The sequence below is a fragment of the Bombina bombina genome, chromosome 7, assembly GCF_027579735.1.
Source record: "Bombina bombina isolate aBomBom1 chromosome 7, aBomBom1.pri, whole genome shotgun sequence".
Classification (NCBI taxonomy): Eukaryota; Metazoa; Chordata; class Amphibia; order Anura; family Bombinatoridae; genus Bombina; species Bombina bombina.
Window position 1 is genome coordinate 301,683,928 of NC_069505.1, and position 23,615 is coordinate 301,707,542.

At 41.4% G+C, this 23,615-nt stretch overlaps 1 protein-coding gene across 1 annotated transcript in view; it reads left to right on the top strand.

Moving 5' to 3' along the window:
* Window positions 1-1,716: 1,716 nt before the first annotated feature.
* The window catches only part of EIF4E3 (eukaryotic translation initiation factor 4E family member 3), a 41,495-nt gene continuing 19,596 nt past the window's right edge, over window positions 1,717-23,615 (top strand). The window contains exons 1-6 of the mRNA XM_053720889.1: window positions 1,717-1,893; window positions 10,332-10,404; window positions 11,691-11,785; window positions 11,977-12,037; window positions 20,108-20,174; window positions 20,340-20,495. Coding sequence (XP_053576864.1) covers window positions 1,730-1,893; window positions 10,332-10,404; window positions 11,691-11,785; window positions 11,977-12,037; window positions 20,108-20,174; window positions 20,340-20,495 — 616 coding nt within the window. The 5' untranslated portion in view covers window positions 1,717-1,729. The remainder of the gene's footprint in view (window positions 1,894-10,331; window positions 10,405-11,690; window positions 11,786-11,976; window positions 12,038-20,107; window positions 20,175-20,339; window positions 20,496-23,615) is intronic.

Sequence of the window (23,615 nt, forward strand, 5' to 3'; positions counted from 1 at the left end):
TTATTATTTTTTATTCGTTCTCTTAGTATCTTTATTTTAAAAAAAGTAGGAATCTAAGCTTAAGAGCTGGTCCATCTCTGTAAATTACTGTGAATGTATTAGAAATGGCCAGGATAATGTTTTCTAATTGGACGTATCATATGTTTTCTTTGTAAGGTACCAAACACTGTGTCTGACCTTATAATTTGGAGTATGTCATATTATACCTTAGCTTAAAGGGATACTAAACCCAAATTGTTTCTTTCATGATTCAGAAAGAGCATGCAATTTTAATCAACTTTCTAATTTACTCCTATTATCAATTTTTCTTTGTTCTCTTGCTATCTTTATTTAAAAAGCAGGAATGTAAAGCTTAGGAGCCAGCCTATTTTAGGTTCAGCACCCTGGATAGCGCTTGCTTATTGGTGGCTACATTTACACATTCTGAAAGCTCCTTTATTTGTTTGCAGCGCTCGATGCACTGAGCTGCTAAGGCAGCCTACGGCAGAACGCTATTTCCTGTGAGGTGACGACTTGGTGCCGTAATATACCGGATTTCCCTCACGGCTATTGGATAAGAGGTGGAAACGTCACCTCTCAGCGAAATAGCGTTCTGTAGTGGGCTACCTTAGCAGCTCAGTGCAGTGAACGCTGCAAAACAAATAAAGGAGCTTTCAGAATTAAGTATTTTATACTTCATGAATGATAGTTCTCTTTATTTGTTCCAATGGTAAATCCTAGCATTTCACAACTGCAAGGATTTACCATCAATTTAACATCTCCACTAACTTGTGGCGGATTGAAATCCAATCGGGATGACAGCCCCTGCTAGCCGCCGCCAGTGAGCAGGGGTGGCATTGCACAAGCATTTCTGGTGAAATGCTAGTGCAATGATAAATGCGGACACCTACTGCTGTCTTGTCTGCAGTGATGTAGAGAATCATGTCCACTAAGCATTTAATAAATCGAGCCCTATGGGGTCTATTTAACAATGGCCGAATGGCCCCAGTTCCCCTCGTTTCCGCATGAGCCTTCAGGCTCGCCGGAAACAGGCGTTAAGAAGCAGCGGTCTTAAGACGGCTGCTCCTTAACTCATATGCCGCCTCTGAGGCGTATGAGTGCAATTACGCCGCTTCTGAGAACTGCTGGTGCAATTATAAATGCTGACAGTGTATGCTGCCGGCATTTATCATGTGCGGGGGACATGGTTCGCTATAGCGAATCATGTCCGTCCGCACAATGATAAATGGACCCACTTACTTAAAAAGACATGGACATATTGTTTATTGTTCCCCTTCAGGTGCCAAACATTGACCTAAGCAATGCTGGCTATAGTTTTTCTGAGAGAGGCAAGGCCACAAGCACTATTATTACTATGAGGTGAACATATAGCTTTTTTACAGGAACCAGATACTACAACATAAACTGTGAAGGTCATATTGTTTTCTCTGACTAAATCCTGTGACCTAATTAAGTGCCTAAAAACGGTAGTTGAGATACATTCAGTATCTGTGAAAGAATTAGGTGTGCATTGCTGCTCTGGTGACATCAGTGTACTGGATTCTTTTACATTAAAAAGCAAACAGAATGCAATAATTTCTGATTTCCCATCCAATCAGAAAGCGTGTTGTGAATGTGAACGTCACCAACATAACAAGCTCCGGCCAATGAGCGGGCGAACATTAGCCGGTCTGGTGACGTCACTTGTTGCTATAGCCGCACGTCAGGTGAGTCAGCAGCGCGCGCTGGGATGATGCTGTCAGGGGCTGAGCGTGAGCGGTGCAATTTCAACAACATGGCGGTCCCCGCAGCCCCAGACCGACAACTAGAAGATCTCAACCACCTGAACCTGCCCCCCGCCGAGGTCACTGGCGGCATCCCGCTGAGCTCGCCCTGGACGTTCTGGCTGGATAGGTTAGTAGACGGCATCATTTGAACGCTCAGTTATATACACAATGTATAGTGGCAAAGAGCGCGATGAATATACAGTATATGATGATAGAGAGAGGGGGTAGAGCGTTGCCCGGATTCGGACGGCGTATAATGGGACAGTGCGGGTCCTTGGGCTGTCCGGTGTAATTGTATAGACAGTATGGGTGGGGAGAGCGGAGCCCTGAGCCAGCTTCTGTGTACACAGTGTAGGAGGGAGGGGAGGGGTAGTAGTGAATGGGGAGATAACGGGCCGTCAGCTGTACAGTGTATACAGGGGAGAGGGAGCAGGACCTTCAGGTGTACACTGTATACAGGGGAGAGGGAGCAGGGCCCTCAGCTGTACAGTGTATACAGGGGAGAGGGAGCAGGGCCCTCAGCTGTACAGTGTATACAGGGGAGAGAGAGCAGGGCCCTCAGCTGTACAGTGTATACAGGGGAGAGGAAGCAGGGCCCTCAGCTGTACAGTGTATACAGGGGAGAGAGAGCAGGGCCCTCAGCTGTACAGTGTATACAGGGGAGAGGAAGCAGGGCCCTCAGCTGTACAGTGTATACAGGGGGGAGAGAGCAGGGCCCTCAGCTGTACAGTGTATACAGGGGAGAGGAAGCAGGGCCCTCAGCTGTACAGTGTATACAGGGGGGAGGAAGCAGGGCCCTCAGCTGTACAGTGTATACAGGGGGGAGGGTGCAGGGCCCTCAGCTGCACATTGTATACAGGGGGGAGGGTGCAGGGCCCTCAGCTGTACCTTGTATACAGGGGGGGAGGGTGCAGGGCCCTCAGCTGTACCTTGTATACAGGGGGGGAGGGTGCAGGGCCCTCAGCTGTACCTTGTATACAGGGGGGGAGGGTGCAGGGCCCTCAGCTGTACCTTGTATGCAGGGGGGGAGGGTGCAGGGCCCTCAGCTGTACCTTGTATGCAGGGGGGGAGGGTGCAGGGCCCTCAGCTGTACCTTGTATGCAGGGGGGGAGGGTGCAGGGCCCTCAGCTGTACCTTGTATGCAGGGGGGGAGGGTGCAGGGCCCTCAGCTGTACCTTGTATACAGGGGGAGGGGGTGCAGGGCCCTCAGCTGTACCTTGTATACAGGGGGTGCAGGGCCCTCAGCTGTACCTTTTATACAGGGGGAGGGGGTGCAGGGCCCTCGGCTGTACCTTGTATACAGGGGGAGGGGGTGCAGGGCCCTCGGCTGTACAGTGTATACACAGGGGGAGGGGGTGCAGGGCCCTCGGCTGTACAGTGTATACACAGGGGGAGGGGGTGCAGGGCCCTCAGCTGTACAGTGTATATACAGGGGGAGGGGGTGCAGGGCCCTCAGCTGTACAGTGTATACACAGGGGGAGGGGGTGCAGGGCCCTCAGCTGTACAGTGTATACACAGGGGGAGGGGGTGCAGGGCCCTCAGCTGTACAGTGTATACACAGGGGGAGGGGGTGCAGGGCCCTCGGCTGTACAGTGTATACACAGGGGGAGGGGGTGCAGGGCCCTCAGCTGTACAGTGTATACACAGGGGGAGGGGGTGCAGGGCCCTCAGCTGTACAGTGTATACACAGGGGGAGGGGGAGCAGGGCCCTCAGCTCTACAGTGTATACACAGGGGGAGGGGGTGCAGGGCCCTCGGCTCTAGAGTGTATACACAGGGGGAGGGGGTGCAGGGCCCTCGGCTGTACAGTGTATACACAGGGGGAGGGGGTGCAGGGCCCTCGGCTGTACAGTGTATACACAGGGGGAGGGGGTGCAGGGCCCTCGGCTGTACAGTGTATACACAGGGGGAGGGGGTGCAGGGCCCTCGGCTGTACAGTGTATACACAGGGGGAGGGGGTGCAGGGCCCTCGGCTGTACAGTGTATACACAGGGGGAGGGGGTGCAGGGCCCTCGGCTGTACAGTGTATACACAGGGGGAGGGGGTGCAGGGCCCTCGGCTGTACAGTGTATACACAGGGGGAGGGGGTGCAGGGCCCTCGGCTGCACAGTGAATACACAGGGGGAGGGGGAGCAGGGCCCTCGGCTGTACAGTGTATACACAGGGGGAGGGGGAGCAGGGCCCTCGGCTGTACAGTGTATACACAGGGGGAGGGGGAGCAGGGCCCTCGGCTGTACAGTGTATACACAGGGGGAGGGGGTGCAGGGCCCTCGGCTGTACAGTGTATACACAGGGGGAGGGGGAGCAGGGCCCTCGGCTGTACAGTGTATACACAGGGGGAGGGGGAGCAGGGCCCTCGGCTGTACAGTGTATACACAGGGGGAGGGGGTGCAGGGCCCTCGGCTGTACAGTGTATACACAGGGGGAGGGGGAGCAGGGCCCTCGGCTGTACAGTGTATACACAGGGGGAGGGGGAGCAGGGCCCTCGGCTGTACAGTGTATACACAGGGGGAGGGGGAGCAGGGCCCTCGGCTGTACAGTGTATACACAGGGGGAGGGGGTGCAGGGCCCTCGGCTGTACAGTGTATACACAGGGGGAGGGGGTGCAGGGCCCTCGGCTTTACAGTGTATACACAGGGGGAGGGGGAGCAGGGCCCTCGGCTGTACAGTGTATACACAGGGGGAGGGGGAGCAGGGCCCTCGGCTGTACAGTGTATACAAGGTGTGAGAGGGAGGGGAGAGAACGAACCATCGGCTGTACAGTGTATACAAGGTGTGAGAGGGAGGGGAGAGAACGAACCATCGGCTGGACAGTGTATAGACTGTGTAGTGAGGGGAGAGAACGAACCATCGGCTGGACAGTGTATAGACTGTGTAGTGAGGGGAGAGAACGAACCATCGGCTGGACAGTGTATAGACTGTGTAGTGAGGGGAGAGAACGAACCATCGGCTGGACAGTGTATAGACTGTGTAGTGAGGGGAGAGAACGAACCATCGGCTGGACAGTGTATAGACTGTGTAGTGAGGGGAGAGAACGAACCATCGGCTGGACAGTGTATACACTGTGTAGTGAGGGGAGAGAACGAACCATCGGCTGGACAGTGTATACACTGTGTAGTGAGGGGAGAGAACGAACCATCGGCTGGACAGTGTATACACGGTGTAGTGAGGGGAGAGAACGAACCATCGGCTGGACAGTGTATACACTGTGTAGTGAGGGGAGAGAACGAACCATCGGCTGGACAGTGTATACACGGTGTAGTGAGGGGAGAGAACGAACCATCGGCTGGACAGTGTATACACGGTGTAGTGAGGGGAGAGAACGAACCATCGGCTGGACAGTGTATACACGGTGTAGTGAGGGGAGAGAACGAACCATCGGCTGGACAGTGTATACACGGTGTAGTGAGGGGAGAGAACGAACCATCGGCTGGACAGTGTATACACGGTGTAGTGAGGGGAGAGAACGAACCATCGGCTGGACAGTGTATACACGGTGTGAGGTGTATTGGGGGGTGGGGATGAGAACAGACCTTCAGTTGTACAGTATATATGTGATGAGAGTATGTGTGGTGCAAGAGGGGGAGGATGCTTGAGGGCCTCAGCCTCCCAGCATATACACAGTGCGAGTGGGGAATCCTCAACTGCCAAGCTTTACACAATGCAAGAGGGGAGTGCTTCGCTGCCCAGTGTATACAAAGTGTATGTGATGGGAGTGAGTGGAGCACTGATCAGGTCCTTGATCTGCCTGCTTTATAAAACCACGTATGTGAGGGGAGCCCTGGGCTGCCTGGTGGGAGGGGCGAGAGCAGGACATTGTGTGAGACAGAAGGAAATAAAACCCTAAGCTACATTGTTAACCCCTTAGTGACCAGACCATTTTTCAATTTTCTTACCATTGAGGACCAGAGCTATTTTTACATTTCTGCAGTGTTTGTGTTTAACTGAAATTTTCCTCTTACTCATTTACTGTACCCACACATATTATATACCATTTTTCTCGCCATTAAATGGACTTTCTAAAGATACCATTATCGTATCATTTACTATAATATACTTTTTACAACTTTGACCCCCAAAATCTGTTACACATCTACAACCACCAAAAAACACCCATTCTAAATGGTTTCTAAATTTTGTCCTGAGTTTATAAGTTTTATAGGGCAATAAGTACAAGTACAGTGTATACAAGGTGTGAGAGGGAGCGGGGCCCTCGGCTGGACAGTGTATACAAGGTGTGAGGGGGAGCGGGGCCCTCGGCTGGACAGTATGCTTTAGCTATTTCCTGAATTAATATTTTATTTTCTAGTTTGTAGAGGTGTGTCCAACTTCACTGTTATTAACCAGCCAGAATTTCAGCATATCTGAATTAGAGCATAGGTGAAATCGGCTGATCAATAACTTGTTTATTAACTTGATCTCCCTCAAGATAGTTTAGTTAATGTGAATTAAGGATTGGGATTGAGAAACATTGACTTACTCCTCTCATAAACCAGGGAGAATTAGCAGGAAGTACACTTTTTTTTTTTTTTATTTTTATTATTAATTGTTCAATATTACTATGGCACTATAAACAAATGGTGCAGACTTTTTATTGCAGTTGTGTATTTAACGTTTCCCGACGTTGGGATCTTCCATGCTGTCCCAACAGCGCTGGGCTTTAGCACTGCATGGAACGTCCTACTTAAGCCAACGGCACTTCCTGAAAGGGATTGGGTCATGGTGGGGGCGTGCCTAGCGTTGTAAGGTCACCCCCCTGACCCGACCCCATCATTGCAATCTCATGATTGCATGCACGATTGTGATTTCAATTTGTTTACATCGAAACGTTGTTCCGATAGACAAATTAAACCCTGCATGAAGGGGTTAAAACATTGTATACTACTTCTTGATTTCATCAAACACTGCAGGTTGTTCAAGTATAGGGTAACAAGCAGAAACTGGGGTGCAACCTTTGTATGAACCTTCATGATAGGAGGTACCCTTTGAGGTGTGTGCTCGTTGGTTCACCATTAAAAACCAGTGGAGCAGGTCAGTGTGGAAGTTCCCCTTAATTTGTGATGCCAGCAATTATAGTTTCTGATGGTTATATATATATATATATATATATATATATATATATATATATATATATATATATATATATATATATATATATATATATATATATATATATATGTATGTATTAAATGATATACAACTACCTTTAGGTTACCGGTATAAGGTGTATTACAACATGTAAATATTGTGTAAATGACATAAGTACTATTTACTCTTGATTCCATCCCCTCTCCAAACTGTCCCATTTTAAAGATACAAATATTCCAAAATCATAACTATTCTGAAATCTAAACTTTTTTTTCGGTTTAAGGTTTTCTACCTGTATATACCCACACATTAATTAAAATTCTTTTGTAGCTGCTTTAAACTGAAGTATGCTAAATACAGCTGGTAATTAGTTTCTACTAATCTCTTCCTGATTTTGTCTAGATTCCCTCACTTCACATGGCAGTGTTTATGGCTAGCATAACTTCTTGGGTTATTCTCCATATATTGTATCTATATACAAATACCACTGTCTGTCTGGCTTCTAAAAAGCTAAGACTATGGTTGCTTGCCGAAACACGTACGCCTATGTGCTGCGCTAGTCTCTACATACATCTTGGATTAACTGCTATCTGATTTTAAAGAAGTCAAGAATAAAGTTTTTGTATTTTACGGAGCAAGGGTTCCTCTTTTTTTCTTTATTCTAAAAAGTATGCCTGGCTCCTACATTTTTCGACCCCTGTCATATTGCGTTTATTTTTTTGTAGTACATTTACTATAGACTGAACCAATAAAGGTTCAGCTAGCACTTCACTTAATTTATAAATATTTTGTTTTGATGTACTTAAATATGCATGTTTCTATAAAGGCAAGAGTAAAGCAATCGCCATACTCACAACTGTATGTTAGTGGTTTACTGTAAGTATTGAGTAAAATTTTCTCACTGGACTGGCAATGAGTGTCTGACCGCTTCCAATATTTGAGTATCTCAATGTTAATTAAAATGCACAAATGTTTGCGTTTTAAATATAAACAATGATTACAGTTAAAGGGTCATGAAACCGTTATGATTCGGAGAGAGTATACAGTTTTAAACAACTTTCCAATTTAACCCCTTAATGACCGGACCATTTTTCAATTTTCTTACCCTTAATGACAATGGCTATTTTTACATTTCTGTGGTGTTTGTGTTCAGCTGTAATTTTCCTCTTACTCATTTACTGTACCCACACATATTATATACCGTTTTTCTCGCCATTAAATGGACTTTCTAAAGATACCATTATTTTCATTATATCTTATTATTTACTATAAAAATTTTTATAAAATATGAGGAAAAAATGGAAAAAAACACACTTTTTCTAACTTTGACCCCCAAAATCTGTTACACATCTACAACCACTAAAAAACACCCATGCTAAATAGTTTCTAAATTTTGTCCTGAGTTTAGAAATACCCAATGTTAACATGTTCTTTGCTTTTTTTGTAAGTTATAGGGCCATAAATACAAGTAGCACTTCGCTATTTCCAAACCACTTTTTTTTCAAAATTAGCGCTAGTTACATTGGAACACTGATATCTGTAAGGAATACCTGAATATCCATTGACATGTATATATTTTTTTTTTAGAAGACATCCCAAAGTATTGATCTAGGCCCATTTTGGTATATTTCATGCCACCGTTTCACCGCCAAATGCGATCAAATTAAAAAAAATGTTTTTTCACACATTTTGTCACAAACTTTAGGTTTCCCACTGAAATTATTTACAAACAGCTTCTGCAATTATGGCACAAATGGTTGTAAATGCTTCTCTGGGATCGCCTTTGTTCAGAAATAGCAGACTTATATGGCTTTGGGGTTGCTTTTTGGTAATTAGAAGGCCGCTAAATGCTGCTGCGCACCACACGTGTTTTATGCCCAGCAGTGAAGGGGTTAATTAGGGAGCATGTAGGGAGCTTGTAGGGTTAATTTTAGCTTTAGTTTAGTGTAGTAGACAACTCCAAGTATTGATCTAGGCCAATTTTGGTATATTTCATGCCACCATTTCACCGCCAAATGCGAGCAAATAAAAAAAACCTTTAAATTTTTCACAATTTTAGGTTTCTCACTGAAATTATTTACAAACAGTTTGTGCAATTATGGCACAAATGGTTGTAAAAGCTTCTCTGGGATCCCCTTTGTTCAGAAATAGCAGACATATATGGCTTTGGCGTTGCTTTTTGTTAATTAGAAGGCCGCTAAATGCTGCTGCGCACAACACGTGAATTATGCCCAGCAGTGAAGGAGTTAATTAGGTAGCTTGTAGGGCGATGGCAGGGTTAATTTTAGCTTTAGTGTAGAGATCAGCCTCCCACCTGACACATCCCACCCCCTGATCCCTCCCAAACAGCTCTCTTCCCTCCCCCACCCCACAATTGTCCCCGCCATCTTAAGTACTGGCAGAAAGTCTGCCAGTACTAAATAAAAGGAGTTTTTTTTTTAAAAAAATGTATTCTGCTGTAATGGAGCCCTGCCTTAGCCCCCAACCTCCCTGATCCCCCACCAAACAGCTCTATAACCCTCCCTGCTACTTAATTGCCGCCATCTTGGGTACTGGCAGCTGTCTGCCAGTACCCAATTTGCCCCCAAAAATATTTATAAATTTTGCCCCCAAAAATATTTATAAACTTTTCTGTAGTGTAGCAGCCCCCCCCTCAATACCCCCAACCCCCCCCCCAGATCCATATATATATATATATATATATATATATATATATATATATATATATTTTTTTTTTTATGTTTTGAACTTTTTTTTTTTTCATTGGTGTCAGTGGCTAATATGCGCGCGCGCCCCACGTTGCCGCCTCTTTGCTTCCCTTCCCCCCGGAACACTGCACCATTGATACCGGTGCAGAGAGGGCCACAGAGTGGCTCTCTCTGCATCGGAGGCTTGTTAAAAGGTATTGCAGGATGCCTCCATATCGAGGCATCACTGCAATACCCTGAGAGCTGCTGGAAGCAATTGCGATCGCTTCCAGCACTCTCTTAAACAACTGACGTACCAGGTACGTCCATTGTCACTAACTGCTAGTTTTTGCAGGACGTACCTGGTACGTCAGTTGTCATTAAGGGGTTAATTATCAAATTTGCTTCATTCTCTTGGTATCCTTTGAAGGAGCAACACTACTGAGAGCTAGCTGAACATCGGGTGATCCAATGACAAGGCATTTGTGCAGCGAACAATCTATCTCTTAGTAGTGCATTGCTGCTTCTGATCCATGCCTCGGTATACCTTTCAACAAAGGATACCAAGAGAAGGAAGCAAATTAGAGAATATAAGTGAATTGGAAAGTTGTTAAAAATTACAAGCTGCATCTGAATCATGAAAGTTTAATTTTTACTATGTTGTCCCTTTTTTAAATATTGAAATCCTATTGCTGAAATTGCAACCATTTAATTTCTGGCTTTTTTAGCTGTTAAATGTTTTTGTCCTGTTAACAAAAAATGTTTTCACCCTGTATGCTTCTACTTTACAGGTCGCTACCGGGAACAACAGCAGCAGAATGTGAATCTAATCTAAAAAAGATATACACAGTTCAAACTGTGCAGGTAACCGACAGTTGATGCTGAAACTACTTATGGTATTTTATAAAAATCTATGTTTAAAATAAAGGGTAACGTAAAATGATGCCCTGTTTTTAGTGGGAAGGTGTTGCAGAAATTCTAGAGTGCCTTTTAGTTTTATTTTATTTTTGCTTTGATCTACCTCATTTTAAATATGCTTTTTAACCCCTTGGGCGTAGATCTCATATGGTACATAGCCCATCGTACCGCATAACGTAGATCTACGTCCATAATGCTGGAAGTCCAAGTAGCCTTGGTTGTCAAGTGATTACCGAGACTTGCTGTTCCATGGCTTCCAGCATCTGCCTTCACATGGTAACTTAGCACGATCGTTGCTCCGTTACTGTATGAAGGCAGATTGTTACAATGAGTGACACGGCCTGTGTCACTCACTGTAATAATCTCATTTGGTGCTGGTGGGAGGGAAGGTAGGTCGCCGGCAGAGGGGGGGGGAGAAAAATGTGGTACTGGCAGACAACTGCCAGTACCAGTGTTCTCGCCAGGACTTTTTAGCTGGTGCACCACCTGGCTGATTTTAGTCAATATTAAGCTAAAATTAGCTAATATTAAAAATATTTTTTTATTGCATAAATTATTAAGTTTATGTAAAATAAAATTATTAATTTGTGCTTTGGATATTTTCTAATATTAGAAAATATTACATTGTCCCCACCTTCTTTATAATGCCACGCGGCTGGCAAAATTTTCTGTTGAGAACACAGAGTACCAAAGATGGCTACCACTAGTGGGTAGGGGGAGGTGTAGAGATCTGTTTTGGGAGGGATCACTGCAGAAAAACAAAAGCCCTAAATTGCAGACTGCCTGCCTGCCAGTACCTAAGATGGTATGGTTGAGGGGGAGAGAATTGTTTGGAAGGGATCAAGGAGATGGGAGGTGTTGGGTAGGAGCGTAATATCTACATTACTGTACTATTTCCCTTACCAGCTAACCTGTTTACTGCCGGGAATGTTAGAAGTGTGGTGCGCAGCTATAATTAGCGGCCTTCTAATTACCAAAAACCAGTGGCAAAGCCATGCATGTCTGTTTACTGACAAAGGGAATCCCAGAGAAGCTTTTGCAATCAAAGGGTTAATAGTCATCTGGACAATGCTAAAATGTGCTTAACAGATTTGCAGTTTGTGTAGTTTAACGCGGTCCTATATCCTTGTCATCAGAGTAATTTATTTTAGACAAGCTAATAAATTGACAAGTGATTTTATTTTGCATGTATGTTAAATATCTTGAAAATCGTTTTGTTCTCCATTTTTCAGAGCTTCTGGGGTGTGTACAATAATATCCCGGATGTAACAAACCTGCCTCTGAGATGTAGTTACCATTTAATGAGAGGCGAGAGGAAGCCGCTATGGTGAGTTTGCATGTAAGGTGTTCCTTGATCACTTTATAAATCCTTATGTGCTTTTAAATGCTTTGCATGCTGGATTCCTTTGCTTCTGTTCTTATAGTAACCATTTTTATTCAGATCTTGAGTTGTAACCTGTGCATAGCCTTTGGTTAATTGGTCAATATTATTATAATAACTTTATTTTATTTAAATAGGGAAGAAGAAAGCAATGCAAAAGGTGGAGTGTGGAAAATGAAAGTTCCTAAAGATAGTTCAGTAAGTTCCTGGTTGGTTTGCTTTACCAGAATTTTATTAATTTTAAGGGATGCACCATTAAAGGGACCGTATACACCAATTTTCATATAACTGCATGTAATTCACACTACTATAAAGAATAATATGCACATATACTGATATTAAAATCCAGTATAAAACCTTTTAAAATCGTACTTAGCTTCCATTTTAGCTCTGTTTAAAGAGTTACTGGAACACCTACTGCAAATGGGAAATAGCACACCCCCCCTTCCTTTGCATATGAAAAGACCCTTTACACAAACAGGAGCAAGCTGGAGTAGGTATACGTCCGTATTCTCCTAAAACTTTGGGGCTTGGTTAGGAGTCATAAAATCAGCGCAATGTTATTTAAAAATAAGGAGAACTATACATAAAAAATAAAAAAAACGAATAGGCTATATAAATGGATCATCTACAAAACATTTATAAGAAAAATCTAGTGTATAATGTCCCTTTAAAAAGAAATACCTTAATTTCATAATAATGTATGTTCAAGGTCATCAGTGTTAGACAGTATAGCAGCCTCTAACCATGAGTATACTTGACTCTCAGAGAATGGAGATTCCTGTTTAAAGGGACACTGAACCCACATTTTTTTTCTTTCATGATTCAGATAGAGCATGCCATTTTAAGCAACTTTCTAATTTAATCCTATTATCATTTTTTCTTTGTTCTCTTGCTATCTTTATTTGAAAAAGAATGCATCTAAGCTTTTTTTGGTTCAGAACTCTGGACAGCAATTTTTTTATTGGTGGATGAATTTATCCACCCATCGGCAAGAACAACCCAGGTTGTTCACCAAAAATGGGCCGGCATCTAAACTTACATTCTTGCATTTCAAATAAAGATACCAAGAGAATAAAGAAAAATTGATAATAGGAGTAAATTAGAAAGTTGCTTAAAATGTCATGCTCTATCTGAATCGCGAAAGAAAAAATTTGGGTTCAGTGTCCCTTTAATATTATTTATAAATGTTATATCCAAAGCACAAATTGGCATCATTAACATTAATTGATTTAATGATATGCAAAACAAACATTGGAAATGTAATATTAGCTCATCTCAACTTAATATTGGCTTAAAGGGACATGAAACCCAATCTATTTATTTCTTGTTTGATAGGAACTAGTTTTTTAAAAAGTTTCCAATTTTATTTCTAATATCAAATTTGCTTTGTTCTCTTGTTCTTTGTTGAAGATATGTAGATAGGTAGTGGGCACATGTTTGGAGTACCATATGACAGGAACTAGTGCTGCCATCTAGTGATCTTGCTAATGTATAACATTGTTGCAAAACTGCTGCTGTATAGTGCTGCAGACGCATGTACACTCCTGAACATACCTTATACCTTCTGCTTTTCAACAAAGGATGAAAAGAAAACAGAATTTGATAATAGAAGTAAATTGGAAAGTTGTTTAAAACTGTATGTTCTATCTGAATGAGAGAAACATTTTGGGCTTTGCGTCCCTTTAAGTCTTTTAGCTGGGTGGCAGTAAAATCAGCCGGGTGGTGTGTGCCCATTTAATAGGTCCTGGGGAGAGCACTGCAATGTACAGAGCTACCTTGATGACAGGGTTTTCTGACACATTTCCTATTTGTAAAATGTCAATGGTGCCTTTTCAGAACAAATTGATTAAAGGGACATGAAACCCAACATTTTTCTTCCATGGTTTGGAGCATTCCATTTTTAAGTTTTCTTCTGTATTCATGATTGCTTCATTCTCTTTGTATCCTTTTGAAGGAGCAGCAGTTCACTACTTGTACCTAGCTGAACACATCAAGTGAGCCAGTAGCAAGAGGCATATATGTGCAGCCACCAATCAGCTAGCTCACAGAAGTGCATTGCTGCTCCAGAGCTTACCCAGGTGTGAATTCCAACAAAAGATACCAATAGAACAAAGCAAATTAGACCATAGAAGTAAATTGGAAAGTTGTTTAAAACTGCAGGCTGTAATGTGAAATAAATATGGGAGTTTATATTCTTTTTAATACTGCCCTGCGTCAGACCTCTATTTTTATATTAAAGTGAAGGAAAGCCTGTTTTTTAAAAATACTAATAAAAACAGGGGCACTTTCATTAATCAATGTTTAGAAAGCAGCCGTTTTGATTAAAAACTTACCTTTTTGTTTTTTTTTTCACAGCCAGAGCAGCTTCCCCCACCCGGAGATCCTCTCTTCACACGTCGGCAATGTCTAATCCAGCTTCTTCCAATCACTGCATGGCCTCAGGCAATGGCTCCCCTGGTGGGGAAAGCCGTGATTGGAGGATGCTGACGTGTGAAGAGAGGATCTCCTTGTGGTGGAAGCAGCTCCGGCTGTGAAAAGAGCAAAGGTAAGTTTTTAAACAAAAGGGCTGCTTTCTAAACTTTGATGAATGAAAGTGCCCCTGTTTTTAATAGTATTTTTTAAAAAACGGGCTTTCATTCATCAGTTTACCTTCACTTTAAGCTTGAGCTTTATTTATGTAAGGATTACTTGCGTTAGTGATCTCTGCCTCCTAAAGACATCGATTTGATCCAGTAAGTGTCAGACCTGTCACACATGTGGTGGCTACAGAACTGTTAATTAACTAATCTGATTAGTTGGATAAACCTGTTAAAGGCGCACCTTTTATAGCACATAGCTACATGATTAAGTGCTTATTTAGAAGCTTCACTGCAGAAAAAGGCACAATCGTACCTTTACGTGACATGAATTAGAGTATATTGTTAGCTGTGCATTATTCTTCCAGATGCAATAAAAATGCTGGGGGGCAGAGCATGCAGGCATCTTAGTTGGCTGCACCACACCTAAAGGGACACTAAACCCAAAACGTTTCTTTCACGATTCAGAGAATACCATTTTAAACACTCATATTTACTTCTATTATCTAATTTGCTTAATTTTTTAGATATCCTTTTGTTTAAAAATAGCATTGTACATGGGTGAGCCAATCGCACGAGGCATCTATGTGCAGCCACCAATCAGCTGCTACTGAGCCTATCTAGATATGCTTTTCAGCAAAGTATATCAAGAGAATGAAGCAAATTAGATAATAGAAGTAAATAAGAAAGTTGATTAAAATTGCATGTTCTATCTGAATCATTAAAGAAAAAAAATGTGGGTTTCATGTCCCTTTAAACTCTGTGCATAACAATGGGTGAGACCATACACACATAGCGGCCTCAATGAAGTGGCGCAAGGGCAGAGCTCTGCTGATGTGAATTATACCAATGGAGCTCAGTGATTGAGGCCTATGAAATAGGCCTTTCCAGCCGCACTTTACTATTCTGCCTCTGAGTGCCATGCACAATCATCTGACCACTACATGGGCCTGTGTACATGTGTGACCTCTCGGACTATAGCGAGAAGAGTGCAGAGAAGTCGTCAAAGCCTCAGGTTATGTGGCACCGCGGAAGAGCCACATGATAAATTGTTTAAGGTCTCTTTGCATTAGCAAGTGCAGCTTCAACACTTTTAATATAAAATTGGCCTGCTCATAGCTAAGGCAACGTTTTGTATTGTGTAATGTATACACTGGCCTACTGCTGACCTACTGCTATCATAAAATATATATAAATTCCACTATTCCTTTAGTTCACTACTACAAAAGTCTGTGACTCATCATAAATATTTTTCACAGAAATGAAGACAACCTGAATGTATTGCTTATTTACAAAAAGATGATCCAATGGCGTAATATCTTCAAGATATTTCAAAGCACGAAAAGTGGTACTCGCAAATATAGCGCTCTAACAGTAGTGTAAACCAGGTAGGCTGGGTATGTTAGGAGCCTCCCAGCTGACTCCCTCCGGTATCTCAGCACTTGAATGATATTATAGACTTCACTAAAGGTGTTTATCTGCTGTATTGAATACTCGGATAACCTGAAGTGATATAGGGGTTTCTTAATTAAGCTCTTTAAAACCAATAAACACTGCAATGCGTTTCACAGCTTTTCTGATACAGTTTCCTCAGACAGTGGAGCGTTTTTTTTTTTTTTTTTTAAATATGTATGTGTATATATATATATATATATATATATATATATATATATATATATATATATATATATATATATATATATATATATATATATATATATATATATATATATATATATATATATATATATATATATATATATATATATATATAATAATAATTTTTTTTTTTTTAGGTTTTAGTGAAGTGTTTAAGAAGAGCTGACCTTAGTTCTTATTATACACAAATCAGTGGTAGCCTATGGTGGCACCTTTCAAGTGGGACAATTTGTCAACATTCCTTTATTTGTATCCCATATAAAAACTTTTCAGTGCAATATTGTTGTATCCACAGCTGCCCTCTACATTTTTACCTTATTATAGTGATAGTTTACAGATCATAAAATTGCTTAATCAACTTAAATCTGCCTCCGTTCTGTAGGAGTTGTATCATACATTTCTGATAATTCTCTGCAAATCTTCTAAATTTGACACACGCAAAAACCTCCAGTAATACTATGGGCTCAGTCAATACTTCAAACACAAAAATAATCCTGATTCTACATTCACAGAAGGTGAAGAGAAAACATTAAGCAATCAAGAACCACTACTTGCACCCCAATCTTCTCCATCATCCGATGGAGATAGTCCTCTCACACTTAAAGCAATGGAAATCTTAATTAATCAAGTTAAATCTTGTATCAAAGAAGAATGTTCAGACTTGGGTTGTATTTTCAAGGTCATTCAAGTCCATACAAAATGGATTCAGGAACTCTGCATATTCTAAGTTTGTTGTGACGGATTCTATTTTCAAGGTCATCCATCACAACAAACTTAGAATATGCAGACTATTTGCAGGGCCTTTTAAGCAGTGGCGACATTGAACTTTTCACAAATACCTGAAATACAACTGGAAAGAGCTCATCCCTCTTGAGACCTAAGCGTTCTGAAACCCAACCTTTTAGAGTTGAATCATACACTTCAGAGACTTAGAAAAAATCTTTACGTATGCTCCGACTCCAGCAAGCCTTCTCATATCAAGGAGCAAGAATTCAAATATACCAAGATCTTTCTACTAGTACACCACAGAAGTAGAAAGATTTCTCTGCTCTCCCCACACATCTGAGATCTGTCAAAATCCCCTATAGGTGAGGGTTCCGTATCATGCATTTTAAAGACAGAGCAAAAGTAAGGTCAGGTAGCATCACCACAACTCCTGTTTTTATTCAATTGCCTTCTTTGTGAACAAAAATCATCTCCCTAAAATGTGGGTTCTCTTTATTCTTTAAAGGGACATTTTTTTGTCTTTCATTATCTAGTAAGAGCATGCAATTTCAAACAACTTTCTAATTTACTTCTATTACCTAATTTTTTTATTCTCTTTATTATTTGCTGAAAAAAATATCTAGATAGGCTCAGTAGCTGCTGATTGGTTGCTGCACTTAGAAGCCTCATGTGATTGGCTCACCCATGTGCATTGCTTTTTCTCCACCTAAGGATATCTAAAAATGAAGCAAAATAAATAGAAGTAAATTTGATTGTTTAAATTTGTATTCTCTTTCTGAATCATGAAATATTTTTGGGGGGTTTAGTGTCCCTTTAATGGTGATCTTAAAATAAAACTTTTCCTTAACCCCTTAATGACCACAGCACTTTTCCATTTTCTGACCGTTTGGGACCAAGGCTATTTTTACATTTCTGCAGTGTTTGTGTTTAGCTGTAATTTTCCTCTTACTCATTTACTGTACCCACACATATTATATACCGTTTTTCTCGCCATTAAATGGACTTTCTAAAGATACCATTATTTTCATCATATCTTATAATTTACTATAAAAAAAATATAAAATATGAGGGAAAAAATGGAAAAAAACCACACTTTTTCTAACTTTGACCCCCAAAATCTGTTACACATCTGCAACCACCAAAAAACACTCATGCTAAATAGTTTCCAAATTTTGTCCTGAGTTTAGAAATACCCAATGTTTACATGTTCTTTGCTTTTTTTTGCAAGTTATAGGGCAATAAATACAAGAAGCACTTTGCTATTTCCAAACCACTTTTTTTCAAACTTAGCGCTAGTTACATTGGAACACTGATATCTTCCAGGAATCCCTGAATATCCCTTGACATGTATATATTTTTTTTTAGAAGACATCCCAAAGTATTGATCTAGGCCCATTTTGGTATATTTCATGCCACCATTTCACCGCCAAATGCGATCAAATAAAAAAAATTGCTCACTTTTTCACACATTTTGTTACAAACTTTAGGTTTCTCACTGAATTTATTTACAAACAGCTCGTGCAATTATGGCACAAATGGTTGTAAATGCTTCTCTGCAATCCCCTTTTTTCATAAATAGCAGACATATATGGATTTGGTGTTGCTTTTTGGTAATTAGAAGGCCGCTAAATGCCACTGCGCACCACACGTGTATTATGCCCAGCAATGAAGGGGTTAATTAGGGAGCATGTAGGGAGCTTGTAGGGTTAATTTTAGCTTTATTGTAGTGTAGTAGACAACCCTAAGTATTGATCTAGGCCCATTTTGGTATATTTCATGCCACCATTTCAACGCCAAATGCGATTAAATAAAAAAAAAAGTAAAATTTTTCACAATTTTAGGTTTCTCACTGAAATCATTTACAAACAGCTTGTGCAATTATGGCACAAATGGTTGTAAATGCTTCTCTGGGATCCCCTTTGTTGAGAAATAGCAGACATATATGGCTTTGGCGTTGCTTTTTGGTAATTAGAAGGCCGCTAAATGCCGCTGCGCATCACACGTGTATTATGGCTAGCAGTGAAGGGGTTAATTAGGTAGCATGTAGGGAGCTTGCAGGGTTAATTTTAGCTTTAGTGTAGAGATCAGCCTCCCACCTGACACATTACACCCCCTGATCCCTCCCAAACAGCTCTCTTCCCTCCCCCACCCCACAATTGTCCCCGCCATGTTAAGTACTGGCAGAAAGTCTGCCAGTACTAAAAAAAAAAGCTATCCTTGATAAAACATAAATAAAAAAAATGCATATTTACATATGCTGCTCTGGAGGATCCCCCCTTAGCCCCCAACCTCCCTGATACCCCCCAAACAGCTCTTTACCCATCCCCCTCTAACTTATTAGTAGCCATCTTTGGTACTGGCAGCTGTCTGCCAGTACCCAGTTTATAGTAAAACATTGTTTTATTATTTTTTTTAAAATAATTTTCTGTAGTGTAGCTTGCCCCCCCCCCCAAAAGACCAACCCACCACCCCTCCCAGATCTCTTAGATCGATATATATATATATATATATTTGGCAATCACTGTCACTTTTCCCCCATAAATGTTCTGTAGTGTAGCGGTTCCCACCCGCTTCCTACCCCCCCCCCCCCCCCGCACCCTCGTGCGCACCCGGCGTTCCCGCCCACGATCCCGCCCCCCGCCACATCATACGGCCCATCGATGGCCGCCCACCCGCCTCCCAGACTGGCTCCCACCCACCAACGAAACCGGCCATCGATGTCCGGTACAGAGAGGGCCACAGAGTGGCTCTCTCTGCATCGGATGGCCAAGGGGGGTTATTGCAGGATGCCTCGATGTTGAGGCATCACTGCAATAACCGGAAAGCAGCTGGAAGCGAGCAGGATCGCTTCCAGCTGCTTTCCAGACCAAGGACGTACGCCACACGTCCTCGGTCATTAAGTGTATTTTTTTAGAGGACGTGTGGCGTACGTCCTTGGTCGTTAAGGGGTTAACATGCATGTTATCAGAATTCCTTGGGAGATTGCTTATTGTGCTACCAAGGAGTTGGTTGATGTGTTTGTTTTTCTTTTATGTCAGTCCATGAAGTTCATATATGCAGACCTATTGTAACAATTATGATTTCTTTGAATATGTTGATGACTGCTATGTGAATGTTTAAATTCTTGAAAATCTTTATATATTTTTTTTTTTTTTTTTAAAAATTCTATCTGGGTTTCAACTTTTGCTGAGAACCTCAACTTGACATTGACATTTTAATGGTTTTTGATCTGTAACTAAGGCATGCTTTTTTTTTTTTTTTTTTTTTTTTTTTTTTAAAAATGTTTCCTTTTCTTTGAATACAGAAGCTGGTTTGGCGAGAATTATTGCTAGCTACTATTGGAGAACAGTTTACAGACAGATGTGCAGTTGGTAAATATTCCATGTTCCATCCATTACACTTTGTAATTTTTCTTTAGTACACCTGTCAATTGCTGTGTGATATGTATTTTTATTTTTGTTAAATGTCAATGTCTCTAAAATTTCTGTATGAATTTGAATCTTTTGTTTAACGGCCATGTGATATCTCTTACCCAGATGACGAGGTGATTGGTGTCAGTATGAGCATCCGTGACCGTGAAGATGTAGTTCAGATTTGGAATGGAAATGCTTCTGTTGTTGGAGAAGCCACAGTCTTAGAAAAAATATATGATCTTCTGCCAAACACTGCTTTCAAAGCTGTATTTTATAAACGTAAGTAGATGGATACATTTTTCTTCCTATTAACAGTATTCTTTTGATTGCCTTCAGCTATCATGAATATGATTTTGGTGTCCATACATTAGAGATATTAGAGGGAGCCTGTATGTATGTTTGTGTATATCTTGAAAATTTCCACTAGCTCCAGACGAATTAGAAATTCTCTAACTTTAATCCACTGTTAAACTACAGTGAAATGATTCCACGCATATATACAGTATGTATTATTGGGAGTGCCCAAATTTTACACTACACTTACTCATATCTTTTGTTCATACTGCCACATCACAAACATCTAAATTTCCTGCAGTACATTGCTCCCCCCCTCCCCCACAATGTAGTGTTGAGTATAGTGTGATATGCAGATGGAATTGACGGCTGTGTAAATATTTAACCCCTTGAGTGCTAATTAAGTTTCTGAGCCGTCACAAATTGTCCCAGTCAGGTGATGACGGCTTAGAGCTGTCGCTAGCACTCACCCACCTTAAGGGCAATCTGGGGGCTCCCACTGACTCCCACCTGTATAGTGACAGACATCGCCGGGGCTTCACGTTTTGCGTGGTGACATCACGTGCAATGTCACTGCGCAACTTTATTTAAAATTTACAATGTACAATTTAGGGAAATGGGGGCATGCTGTTTAGAAGCCTGTGTCTCGGGCATCTAAGCAGTTACAGACCCCCCCCCCCCCCCCCAAGACCTACTGTTAGAAAGGTAATCGCCTAACCTTTCAACGGTATAAGTTTTGGGGATCTGGGGAAAAAAAGTAAAAAATATTTTAAAAAAATAAATTCAAATCCAGCTTAAAAGCTCAAAGGGTTAAGACACACATGCATATGTTATAGCATTGGAAGCATTTTGATATGTTTCACCTTTTCTTGTTTGTGTGTATATATTAAAAAGAATATAACAATACCATATTACACATACAGCTCGGTTGGCATCTAAGAAGATAAGAAATAAGGCTTCATAGAGTTCATATATATTTTCAGTCGGAGATCACTGACACACCCCATCAGGACTAATCACACTGTCAGCAATCACACACTCAGGGAACCACTCCTACTCTCAGACAAAGGGGACTTAATAACAGTGTCAGAGCCCTGCTGCCACTTCTGACCCTTAGTACTTCTCCTAATGTGTTACCTTCAGTCAGATCCTTCTGTCCCTCCTATCTGTTCACATTTCCCTCAGCAACAAGACTCCAGCAGGTAACATGACACCTCCAGTTTTCTGTAGACTCCCGAATGCCGGGCCCCCATCCACCCGCCATGCTCCTGACACCTCAGGCAGATTTGGCTGGCATCATGTTTACGCCTAGGCCACTTCCTCCACACTCCTCTAAGGGGAGCCAGGAATGAAGCCTGTTCTTTGTGCACCCTTTTATTATCTGTCTGATCCTCACCTGAGCACCAACACTTCAGAAGGCTTGCACTCAGATTTTCATGAGGCCTCACCTATTGAGCCCTGCCAGAGGCAGTGGAACTCCTCAGGGAAAGTGCCATTGTGAAAAGACCTGTCGTGCTAAATGTGTCAGCTCTATTGGATTCTACATGGTTACTATGGCAATATTTACTGAAAGCTGAATAATCCACCAAGTATTTTGCTTACCCAGGAGTGGAGCCTATTTCCCTCTCCTTCTTTTGACATGTCTTCCTTTCAAGAAGCATTTAGGTTAGCACCACTTCTGGAAAGTATCTCTGGTAGCAAAAATAATGCACCTCTGGCCACACAGCATTATGGAACTTGAAGTTCTCAGCTGCCCGGCTTAGAAAGGATCCAGCTGCACCAGGCTAATTTTTGGTTGCTGCTGGCGTGGATAAGTGGGTGGCATCCATGAGTGTCTTGAGAGCTGAAACAGGGCCCAGGGCTTAATTTTAAGGCTCCAGGGATTGTTGAGCCCTGATTTAGAGGTATTTTCTTAAATGTACATACATTGGAAATTCATATTTCAAGTACTGGAATCTCTGAAAACTTTAAAATGTCTTTAATAAAACTATTCACCTAAAACATAGATTTGTAATTTAGGAGGGTATTCAACTGTATAAAGATAACAGATCAGACATCCTTGTATAAGAAGACAATAATTTGTAGTGTTGAGCTTTTTCCAACTTTGTATATCTGTTTTTGAAGCTTCCGTTCTGCCTTTAACAGAACCCGTGAACTATGCCCAAAAAAACTTTCTAGCTTCAAACTTTTGGATTCTACTTCGTGCACCCCGATTTTATAACATTTAAAACGTTTGTCTGGTTCCTCCATATTCAGGATGGTGCCTAAAACATGTGGGAAACTTTTCATAATATAAAAAAAAAAATCTATTGTTTAACCCCAGTGCTGCTGTGCCATTTGACACCCATATGCTGGAGCTGTCTCGCACATGTTGCATTTTCACAAAAATGTCAACACTTTTCTGTGAGATACCTACACTGAAGAATTTAACTTTAGTTTTAAAAAATGCCATCATAATGGAGAACACCACCATATTAAATGCAAACAAATTACATTTGTCATTTTCTAAGGCATACAGCATAAATAGCAGCACGTGAGTAATTCCTAAATAAAAAATACATTTTATATTAACATCCATGGAAGGTACAATAAAATGTCTAAAACAAACTTTAGGATGCTATACCTATATTGTTTAATATAAATTAGAGACAATGAACCCACATTTTTTCTTTAGTGATTCAGATAGAGCGTGCAATTTTAAGCAACTTTCTAATTTACTCCTATTAGCAAATGTTCTTCATTCTATTGGTATCTTTATTTGAAAAGTAAGAATGTAAGTTTAAATGCCTGCCCATTTTGGTGAACAACCTGGGTTGTTGCTGATTGGTAGATAAATTCATCCACCAATAATAAAGTGCTGTCCAAGGTTCTGTACTTTCTTTTTCAAATAAAGATAGCAAGAGAACGAAGAAAATTTGATAATAGGAGTAAATTAGAAAGTTGCTTAAAATTGCATGCTCTATCTGAATCATGAAAGAAAAAAATTGGGGTTCAGTATCCCTTTGTTGCACCATATTGCCATTTATACAGAATATGATTTGGTAAAAAATATATATATAACCATAGAAATATTGGATAGATTTTAAAATTAATCCCCCCCCCCCC